The sequence below is a fragment of the Protobothrops mucrosquamatus genome, unplaced genomic scaffold (genome assembly GCF_001527695.2).
Source record: "Protobothrops mucrosquamatus isolate PMUCROS unplaced genomic scaffold, P.Mucros_1.0 scaffold467, whole genome shotgun sequence".
NCBI lineage: Eukaryota > Metazoa > Chordata > Lepidosauria > Squamata > Viperidae > Protobothrops > Protobothrops mucrosquamatus.
The window spans coordinates 30,168-41,703 of record NW_015386788.1 but is presented as its reverse complement, the minus strand read 5'-3'; the positions used below and the strand labels follow the sequence as shown (position 1 = coordinate 41,703).

The 11,536-nt window shown below is 39.2% G+C and overlaps 1 protein-coding gene across 1 annotated transcript; it reads right to left on the bottom strand.

The window, feature by feature from the left end:
- Positions 1-3,696: 3,696 nt before the first annotated feature.
- LOC107287996 (venom factor-like) lies at positions 3,697-7,774 on the bottom strand. Its single transcript, XM_015816567.1, has 4 exons — positions 7,744-7,774; positions 7,293-7,376; positions 5,487-5,610; positions 3,697-3,842 (listed from the first exon to the last, which is right to left on the bottom strand). The coding sequence occupies exons 1-4, from the start codon at positions 7,772-7,774 to the stop codon at positions 3,701-3,703; spliced, it is 381 nt and encodes a 126-aa protein (XP_015672053.1). The 3' UTR covers positions 3,697-3,700.
- Between the last annotated feature and the right edge of the window lie 3,762 nt (positions 7,775-11,536).

The following is an 11,536-nucleotide window of genomic DNA, read 5'->3' as shown; positions in this document are numbered from 1 at the left end:
GGCAGCCTCTGAAGCCCTGCTTCTCTTTTGGTCATAGGGTGTTTCAGGAGGATGCAGCATTTTTTTCCCAGGAGGGCCTCTTCCCAATGGAAAGAATGGATTGTCCGTGCTTCTTTCCCAGACATATGCTTGTTCCTGGAAACAGGGGGAGTCTTTCTATGGGTTTAGTGGAGTTTTCCCCAAGACTGGACCACACCAGAGCAAGGCAGAAAAATGGCCTTTGCAGTGCCACTTCTGCTCTGAAGACACTGCAACATACTTATTTTATTAAAGATGAAACTTCTTGCTCCAATGAACACAAGGCAGCACACAAAGTTTTCCCTCTTATTTATTTCCACAATGAGTTGGAATGGGCTGAAGGTCAGTGATGGATGAGAAAACTTCATCCAGTGAGATTCATGGATATGTGTAGATTTTTGTTTTCCTTTTAAAAAATCTCAATGCACCTAGCCCTCTTGGAGAGAACCACCCATTTAGACTCTTTCATTGGCATTCCCACCCCCCCAAAAAGGCTACCACGTCTGGAGTCGGTGTGAAGAGAGAGTTAAGGCTTGGCCTTGTTTGCCCAGCTTGCAACAGACTGCATCACCACCAGCAGCACCTTTCCTCTCCATTCCGGGAACCAGCCGGGATTCGGGAGCATTTACCTCCCCTTTCTGACCTTCACTGAGATTGGGAAAGAGTGAGCTCAAAGTGGACACAGAGCAGAGGATCACTTTACTGGCATGCTGATAGACATTATTAAGAGGCAGAGAACTTTGATCATTTTGCTCTTTGCTTTGTCCACAACAGCCTTCCCTCTAAGAATTTACAATAAATACACCAAAAGGAGCACGTAGCTCTGAACTTAAGAGGAAAAGCTGTTGCTCACTGAAAGTTGTTTTCAAAGAAACAAGCAGTAATTTATCAGCTTTGAAGATTGATAGCATTTCCTTGTATGCAAATTAATTGACAGCCAGCCAGATTATTTTACTGATCTTTACTGATTACCAGAGTATATACTCCCATATGTGGTATTTTATCAATGCAATTAAGTTTCAGGTTGCTATAGGACTTCAAAACTAAGAAGACTTCGAACTCTGAACTTATCAAATGATAAGAAAGAAAAATCTACAGAAATTCTAGAGAAATCTCTATTGATGACCTGAAAAGAACTGGGAAGCTGCTGCTCAGATTTCTAGTGTTTAAAATCCATTCCCATAGCTCTTGTGGCTAAAAAGCTCACATGACAAGATCACATGTTCTGTCATTTTACCCTGGCAATATACTGCATTTTAATTAAGTTTATCCTAACATTCAGACCCTAAATGTCCAGCTCAGTTGTTAGGATTTCCAATAATCAAAACTGTACTGTAAATATACTTTCATTTCAGGTTTAAGATGACATAGTAGGTCAGAATTTTGGCTGAAGAGTTCATGGATATTGGTTATCTGGGTTTTTAAAGGTTTTTTTTAGCAATTAATCATGGGCTGAAAGAATTGGGTTTTTTTCCACTCTCTGGCATTTTGTAGTATATCTCATTCTGAGCTTTATCTTTTCCTGCTAACACTATGAAGATACACCCATTCAGAGAATGTGTTGTAGACTTTAAGCGGTGTTATATTGTCTTGTGCTAGATTAAAAACTGAACAAGGATTTCATGAAAACAACTATCTTCACCAGCCATAAATATGTTTTGCACAGCAATTCCCACAATTCCAAGGAAATACAGCCCAAGAATAAAAGCTGCATTCAAGATTTCTGAAAAACATACATGTTGCAATTTTTTTAAATGTATTAATTTATAGCATCTGATCTATATCTTGCCCTTCCTCTTAATACATACTCTATAAAAAAGGAAAAAGCATTTATTCTGATGTTATGATTTAGAAATTGGGCAATAACTGAAATCATATTGGAAGTTTGAAGTAGATATACAGAATTATGAACAGAGTATGTGATTCTAAAAACTCAGGCGTTGTGATCGAAATCTATTTCAGGCTTTAAAACTAGAAAACATATGGAGGAACATATTACTGCGGTGTTGAAAGGAGCAGACTTAAAGCTTGATTACTGAAGCATTATTTAGAGAAGGCTTACATAGTACAACATCACCATCATCACCTAAGGCAGAAACATGAAGTTTTAATTTCCAAAATAGCCTGTTATTGATCACACTCAGTAAATCAATCAGGCAGGAGTTTGGGCCAGATCTCTCCCCTGTGTTAAAGACAGATCAAGTGACAAATCTGTCCCAGAACACACAAAACCAAAGGTAATACTGTATGTTAATAATCAGAGTTGTCAAACCTGGAGCGAGGGAGGGGGCAGGGCAAGGGTGCCATTGCCATGGGGCAAGGCAAGGTGAGGTAGGGCAGAGCAGAGGATCACTTTACTGGCATGCTGATAGACATTATGAAGAGACAGAGAACTTTGATCATTTTGCTCTTTGCTTTGGAGACATGACAGTGGGCAATAGCCTTCCCTCTAAGAATTTACAATAAACACTCAAAAGGAACATGTGGCTCTGAACTTCAGAAGGAAAACTGATTCTATTTTCAAAGTGTGATCAGCTTTCAAGATTAATGGCATTTCCTTTTACTTTAATATCCCCTTGTTGCTATTGTGGTGTTGATATGCAAACAATTAAATATATTGTGCAAGATTGCCTATGACATGCATCCTCTGGTTCCCTAGAAGATCTACATGAAGCAAATCCAGAGGAAATCACCTGGATAGTTGAACTGGACATCCAGTTATGAGGCCACTGCCATACCACATAGAAGTTTTATATATAATTATGTTATATATATGTTATCTCTTCTGTCATATTCTCATCATAGGCTAAATAAATAAATACATGCTTTGATATTTAACAGTTTTATGCAAATTAATTGACAGTCAGCCAGTTTCTTTTATTGACCTTTACTGATTGCCAGAGTAGTTATTTGCATACGTGGTGTTGTATCAATGCAATAAAGTTTCAGGTTGCTATGGGACTCCAAAGCCAAGAAGACTTTAAACTATGAACTTGTCAAATGATAGGGAAGAAATATCTGCAGAAATTCTAGAAAAATATCTATTGATGACCTGAAAAGAACTGGGAAGCTGCTGCTCAGGTTTCTAATGTTCAATCTGAGCAATAAAATCCATTCTCATAGTTCTCATAGCTAAAAAGCTCATGTAACAAAAGTCCATGTTCTGTCATTTTACCCTGGCAATGCACTGCGCTTTATTTAAGTTTGTCCTGACAGTCAAACCTTAATGCCCAGCTCAACTTTTAAGATTTTCAACAACCAAAGCCTGTACTCTAAAAATATACTTTAGTTTTAGGTTTAAGATGACATACAGGTAATCCTCAACTTACAACCTTTTGTTTAGTGACTGTTCAAAGTTACAACAGCACTGAAAAATGTGACTTATGATCATTTTTCACATGGCCATTGCAGCATTTCCATGGTCACATGATCAAAATTTGGATGCTTGGTAACTGGCTGATATTTATGACAGTTGCAGTGTCCCAGGATCATGTCATCAACGTTTGTGATCTTCTGACAAGCAAAGTCAATGGGGAACCCAGAAGCACTTAACAACCATGTTACTAACTTAACAACTTCAATGATTCACTTAACAACTATGGTTAGAAAGATCATAAAATGGGGCAAAAATCACTTAACAACTGTCTCACTTCACAGCAGAAATTTATGGCTCAATTGTACCTTAATTAGGGAAGCCAAAAATAGTCAGTGTGTTGGACAACTGAGTAAAGTCATTGCACAAATTCTGGAATTCTTCATCCTGACATTCGTCTTCATTTGGCCACCTCTCGATCCAGGTGTTCTTTGTAATCAGGTAGGAAATTCTGGAAAGAGGAAAGAGGCTAGGTTAAAACTTAACCCTGCAAGGAAATTAGTTCAACTGTTGGAGCAATGTTCTAGGTTTGAACTGAATCCAAGTATAGTTTCTAATTATTTCTTCCTATAAGTATGACATTTTAATTTAGATTTTGATTTTAGGGTGAGAGAAGAAACTTTTTTTCCTTAAAATCCAAATCCTGAAAGAACTGAATTCTGTAAAATTCAAATGGCTCCTGCCATAAAATGTTATTAGTAAAACAATAGAAAAATACAACCTCATGAGTTGCAAGATTTGGCAGTATACAGATGTGATGAATGAATGAATTCAATGACAAATCAGTTTTGCCTCATAGATTGCTTCTTCCCAGTCTAAGATTTTATACATTTCAGTTGACACGCATAGTGGAAAATTGTATCCTGAATGCTACAGATGTATACTATCAACAAAAATTTTAAAGTATGTTTGTAGAACCCAAATGGAATGAAAAACCCCTCCAATGGCTCACAGCTACAACTTCTCAAAATCAACCAGGCAAGGAGAATAAGAGATGCATCAAACTTGTGGTAGCTAAGACAACCTTAAATTCAGGAAGACTTTAAGAAGTATTAGATAAAAATGAGAAAATCCTTATGTTGCTTTGGAAGGTTAAACCACTCAAGCAGTATTTTGATCTTCTTCAGATAAATGAGTATCAACCTTAATGTTCCCAAAACACCTAAAACCAGTGGCGTAGCGTGGGTTGTCAGCACCCGGGGCAAGGCACCCCCCCCTCCACAGTGGGCGGCGTCGGCGACCCGGCGGCTCGGATCGGATTCGCACAGCCAGCACTGCAGAGTGAGTGAGTGAGCCAGGCAGGGGCAGAGAGCTGCGAGTGCGAGCGCGCCCCCCCAGATGTTGCGCCCGGTGCGGCCGGCCCCCCCACACCCCCCACGCTACGCCTCTGCCTAAAACAACAGGTGCACGTTCCTAAACATACAGTAATAATCTACAAACTCTTTTTCATTTACATGTTTGAGTGTATAGAGGAACAACTAGATGCAACCCTTCCCCTATTGAACTGTCTGTACTATAAACACAATGGTGGAAATAATTCAGAACAAAGTGAACAGGATGGATGGGACTAGTAGCTCTGGGCTGCAAAAATTTGGGCAACCACTAGACAGTAGCAAAGAGATACAGACAACTTTCATTCTTTCCTAAGTGAAAGATCTCACATGTGCAGATCCTTGCAGGCCAGATCTGGAGGCTCTGGGAAACTTGAGGTTGTGGTAGAAAAGACCCCTCCAGGCAAGCACAGCTCTTTCTTATACAACAAAGGATACCGACTGTGTGGCTTGAAGCATCTGGGCAAAAGCTTCAGATATTCCCAGAGAGACTTTGCTGGGGAGATGCTGCTACCCATTCATGAAGCAATCTAAAAATCCCTGTTAAGTCTTCCACAGTCTTCCCCACAAGGTCATATGTAACCTACAGAAGTCTTCTGTGGCATCCAATAAATCTGAGGAAAAATGGCTATTTTGATATTAGCAGATTCAGATTTGGTTGCTTTTTCTATGGTACTGTAGATATATTGTTAGCTGTTCTGTGAATTTGATAGCAGAACAGCAAAGTCTACAACATTTTAGAAAATTAAAAAAAAGTGAAATACATATTCATTTTTCTGCTGAGACCCCAGATCAGATAATCATTGTTCACCTTCAGATTCAGAGCCTCCTGGCATTTCCTTTGACTGACATACTGGCGGGGCTTTGCTTGTGGATTTCGGTCAGTGCCTGCAGAAATTACATAAAATCTGAATAAACATTTCAATAGGGGTATGGTGTTACATTGGCAAGTAATGTTATGTAACCAGAAAAGAAGGAATAGCTGTATTTAGTGGATGCATTGGTTCTTTCTTCAACTGCTACTGAACCATATTTATCACCCTGGGGGAAACAAACCATCTTCTCAGCTCTATCTTTTTCCTCAGAAAAGCCAATTATATGCCACTCAGATACTGCAGCCTCTGACACTGAAAAGCCAGTTCCCTATCTCAATACTGGAGCACTTTTCAGGCGAGCCTCATCTGTCTGTGGATCATCCACAGAAGATTCCTATCAACAGACGTGAAAGGGAGGCCATTTTTGCAGGGTGAAGTGAGGCCATTGGCAACCCCACTACAAAAGATCCTTTCCACACTCGTTGGAGGATCTTCTGACTCACTGGAGCAGATTGATCAGGATACAAAAAACTGATAGAATGATAAAAATGGCTCCTCCCTCTTTTTCTGGTGTACCTCATCCCTAGTTCCTTATCCTCACGTATAAAATCCTGAATCCTTATTTAAAACAGAAACATTCTGTTTAAAAAAACCCTGTTGTGAGTTTGAATAACAGTGATAATGATGAGGAATAAGATGTTTTCTCTCTTTAAAACACAGAAAAAATAGTGAAGAGATCAATTTAAAGGCATGCTCCTCTTACAAGCAAAAGAACACACCAGATCTACATCTATTTGTGCATCCTTACTGTAACCAGAAGCATTAAATTGGAAACTTTGTTTTAAGAAACATTGATTTGTTAAGTTGCATGCTATCCCATATTCCTTTCGGTAATTTATAAAGGTAAGAATAAGGGAAGTTTGAAGGAATTACTGAAACACATTTGTGAGGATGATGAATCTTAAAGTGTTACAAAAAATTCTGGGAAATATTCAATCATGCACATTTTGCGAGAACTTCTATCTGACTGCCAATAGGGAGTACTTTGCTGTTCCATAGAAATGTGAGTTTCTGTGCAATAAAATATTTTCTACTGACACTTGAGACGCTGGGTTTTTAATGGCTGTCCTCTTTTACATTTTGAGAGAACTACAGCTCTCTTACGCAAGGAAAATTCTAGGAAACACTGACATTCTGACCATAGAGATTCAGTAGGTAGGTGAAATTCCCCTGATATCTCGGTAACTCCCACCCTGTTGGCCTTCTAGAAAGCTTCAAGAGCTGGCTTCAAGCCCTTGGGTTAGGGTGATTGGGCTCCTGTCAGATACATTTGGGGGTATGGATGATATCAGCTGGATTCAGCATCTGTTCTTGCTCTTTATTTTTTTTTCCTATTCCAATAGTAATTTTACTACACTGCATTTATTATTTTGTTTGATTTTATTGTACATTGTCAATAGTCAATTAAGAGTGGGGTGACACTGAAATTGAATAAATTAAACCAAACTAAATAGACTAATCTGAGCTTTCAAATGGGGTTCAAATGAACTTTCAGATTTAAAGAAAATGTTTCCACTATCTAATACAGGGGTGTCAAACTGCCGGCCCACAGGCCGGATGCGTCACACCAAAACCACGCCCACCCCATTGCTGGCAATGGGAAAAAAGTCACGATACATCACAACACGTCACGTGACGTCATGAGTTTGACACCCATGATCTAATATATGCTTTGTTTTAGGGAAAAAATCTTACCTCTTTTAATAATTTCTAAAATGTCCATCACATAGATATCATTACCATCTTTTTCTTCTGTGCGAAGCAGTTTGGTTTTGTAGACTTTTAAGAACAAAAACAGAAACAATATTAATTAAGACAGCTGATTATTTTTCACCATGAGTGGTATAATCAGTGAGGCACAGGTGCTGCTAGTTGTCTATGGGGATTCTCAATCATCCAGGTCATCGTTATCCAAAACATGCTGTTCCAAAAGGCAACTGGATTTTCTTTCTTACCAAGAAAGCCTAGGATCACACTGAAGATTGATAACATGCGACAATGTTTTATCTGCATTGTTTGCAATTCCCCTTCATTCTGATGGAGGAAATGCTTTTGATCATTTCCCCAGAGAAGAAATTATTCCATGTGTGTATTTAGTTTTCAATTAAATTCACATGAGAGAGAGAGCGTGCTTGGATTTGGGCACTTATAGCAATGACAAGGAAGCCGTAGGACATATACGCATCTTTTGTCTCTCTTTATAAAACATGAAGAATTGTTTTCCCTGGGGGGGGAAGGGTTCACGGGCTGACAGGAGGAAGCAGGCGTATGATGTGCAGTAGAAAAAGGCAACAGCACTCTTTGTCTCCATGCAACAATACTCTCAAGAATAACATTAAAATAATACAATAAAGACATTCTAAATCTCTCTCTGAGGTAGCAATCAAAAATCTGCTTCAGGTGGTTAGAAAACTAGGCCAAAATGTGGATGTTATAGATCTGTCCTTACGGGCATTAGGAGCAGTCTATACTGGGACACAGGCAACTAGTCAGAGACTAAGGGAAGGACTTTAGATGTATTTAAATGGTGTTAATAAGATGTCTCACCATGCATTTAATCAATTTGCATTTTCTGTTTCGTAAAAACTCAGCACCCAACATTTTAGGCATTGGCATGGGAACACAGGGCCTCAGGTTGTGCACTCTTCTTTTCTCTCACTCAGAATCCAAGCTTGAAGCCAGCCTATCTCTTAGGTCACCATGATCAAAGAAATCTCTTTTGACAGGCAGAGACAGCAGAAGTTTCTTCTGGATAGAAAACATGCTCCAGTATGTTTGATGCAGTGTTTACTTCCAGGATGCATTCGGTCATCCTTAGTAAACATATTATTTAGGCACATTCAGAAGCGTTTATTATTAGAACAGAAATGGGTACAAGAACAGCATTTTCTTCTTCTCATTTGAGGCTTATATACTATCTAATGACATACAGAGTAATAGAATACTGTATGGAATACAGAAATGTAATGCTGGCTTCTGGTTTGCGATCGTGGCTCTGGCGGACGTGAGAGACGATCGCTCTCTCCGCCGTCTGGTTTTCTCCTGCTGGGGGACCCTGAAGAGGGTCAGAAGTTGCCCTGTAGGGGCGACGAGCACAAAGAGCACAAAGAGTGATCGCGGAAGGGCGGCAGCCCTTCTGTTTGATCCAGGGCAGCTCTTCAAACTGACAGGAAAAAGATTGGCTATCAACATGGCCCTCATTAAGCTGCTGACAGCTGAAACCAAATTCACTAACAAGCACCTTGAAAGCAACGTGGAGGAATTGGTGAGATTTTACTTCTCTGTACCCCAAGTATTTTTCCTGTTAAAAGCTTCCTGAAAACTTTTCCCCCATCAAGGAGAGAGGGAAGGGAATTTTTTCCTCCCACCCTCTAAAATGGCGGCATCTGACTACCTGGGAAAACAAAGCATTGAAAAGTACAATTTAATATAATTGGACTTACCTCCTTTTGGAATTTGGGGACCCCAAAAATTCCTACTCTTACGGGGACCTGTTATTTTGTTTACTTGTAAAAAAGAAGAAAAAGAACTTAAATTGGATAAAAACCTAGCCCCGGATTTGAAAAAGACTTTAAATGCTATCGGGGACATCTTGTGGCGAAGCTTGGTACAGCAAGCTATTACTTTTGACAAAGAGACTTGCTCATAGCTCAGATCTGACCTTGGTATTATCTAAGAGAGATTAAAAGCTGAGAGAGCAGCTGGGCAGTGAAAGTGGTTTTTAGGAACTGTGGAGGTGAACACTTACTCACTTTTGTTTAATAAATAGCCTTCACTAAAAGACTATCTATAAACATGTCAGAAATGGAGGAGGAGCAGCAAAAAACTTCGGCTATGTTTAAAATTATACTTGAAAAAAATCTTGAAGCCACCGAGATAATCAAATCTAGACTGAAAGACAAAGGTGCCAGCTTAAATCTACAAAGTGAAACCCTGATTGCAACTAAAGAACCTATAATCCAAAAAACAACAGAAGCGGAGGAAATTAATGCCAAGACAGAGGGCCTTAAAGATCAACAAGTACAGTTCACTGAAAATCCTGACAATGAAACAACAACTTTAAAAATGGAAATGACTTTCTACGCAAACCAGAAGAAACCCGAGAAAGAAGAAGACCAGATGGAATGGAAGACAACTATACCAGAGCAAATATGGGGATCTGGGCTACCAGGGTAACAACTTAATGATTATAAATGGGCCAGTTCTTCCAGAAAATTGGCAACTAAATGGTCTCCTTTAATTCAAGTAACATACACAAGAATGAAGGGAGATCTATTCGATGATTTAAAAACATTTGTATGGAAGCCTGGTTGGCATAAGAAGAAAGCTAGAATTAGGTTGATAAATTGGGGTCTTTTGATTTATTGGAGAATATCCTAAATTGCCAACCAGTGGGCTAAAGGGAGACTTTGAGACAAGAAGAAATTTGATTATTAGACTTAAAATAGTTGGGAAATAGTATGAAACTAACTATTAGGAAATAGGTTTGAACTATTGCTTAACCCAGATAATATAGATGATGGACTTGAGCTAACAAAGGAGACTCGATCATTAAGGTGGATATACTAGGGTGAGAAATAGAAAATGTTTATGCAATAGAATAAAAATATATTTAAGTAAGTAATAATTTTACATCGCTTTCTGGGCAACCAGTCAACTCTTTGCACCATTATTTTAATTTTATTAAGTTTTACAAGCTTACTAAATGAAAGAACACAAAAAACCCAACCAACTTGATAGCGATCACATAACACACTGACAAATGTCCTCCTCTCAGCTTCAATACATGACATCAATAACTGAATACTACTGTGATCTGATTGGCTCATAGCCAAAACAAGATGACACCTGATTGGCTCTCTAAACACTCATGCTCATTGGCTACAATCAGATGAAGGAAAGCTACCTGATATCAACCTAAACAAGTTGTGCTTCCTTTTTCTGGTTATTTGGCTATAACATTTTATAGAATGCAGTACAGAAAACTGAACAAACTATGTTGCATTATATTCTTGATTAAATTATCTTTCCATTGATATATAATTTTATGGTACTACTCCAAAAAAGTGGTGTTATTAGCCATCAAACCTCAAAAATACACTTTTCCCAAAAGGTTTCCACAGTTTTGGCCACTACTGTAATTGATAATTTTTAATATTCCTAAAGTGTAATATAGAAACTGTCTTCATTTGACAGGGCAGGATAGGCTTTGACTGTATTTCTTTTAATAGGATGTCTATAGTTTGTCTTCTGTTGAGAGAGAGCGTGTTAGTGCTAATTAATACCTGGGTTGTGCTGCTGTGAACTCCAAACAACATTATGACTTTTTTCCTCATTAACGTCTTAACATATTTAACTGCAGGTAACTGATTTCTTATGAAAAGGGGAAATTGTTTTTGTCCTGTCTAATCAACTTTTTTGTATTTTTCTTTCATGTATTAACTACAAAAGAGAATGAAATGTAAGGATCCCTCTCTGAATGAGAGGAATCATTTTTAATCAGAACATTCTGAATAAATTGTAATAAAATGGTCCTCCTATCTTGGTCTGTTTCATTGGGAAAATATGCATGCTGAGGTATGAGCCTAGATCAGTGATGGCAAACCTTTTAGAGACTGAGTGCCCAAACTGCAACGCAAAACCCACTTATTTATCACCGGGTGCCAGGTGGGCGTGGCCCACTGAGTGGGCGAGGCAGTGGCGGTCATGGCAGACTGGGTGGGTGTGGCCAAGCTGGGTGTGGTCACATCAATGTTACTCATGGGGAGGCCGGGCAGGGTTACTCATGTGGGAGGCCAGGCAGGGTTACTCATGGGGAGGCTGGGCAATGTTACTCATGTGGGAGCCGGGCAGGGTTCAGGGAGATCCAGGGGGATCTCTGGCAGGTGGGGCGATGGGCAGGAGGCTCGTCCTGCGGGGTGAGGCGAGGCAAGGCAAGG

Bases quoted from the DNA above. Each gene is read 5' to 3' on its own strand.
- LOC107287996 (XM_015816567.1), bottom strand. From the start codon at position 7,774: ATGTCCTACGGCTTCCTTGTCATTGCTATAA. The intron at 7,377-7,743 runs GTGCCCAAATCC...TGTTCTTAAAAG, and splicing joins CTTCCTTGTCATTGCTATAA to TCTACAAAACCAAACTGCTT. The intron at 5,611-7,292 runs GTAAGATTTTTT...TAATTTCTGCAG, and splicing joins TTTAGAAATTATTAAAAGAG to GCACTGACCGAAATCCACAA.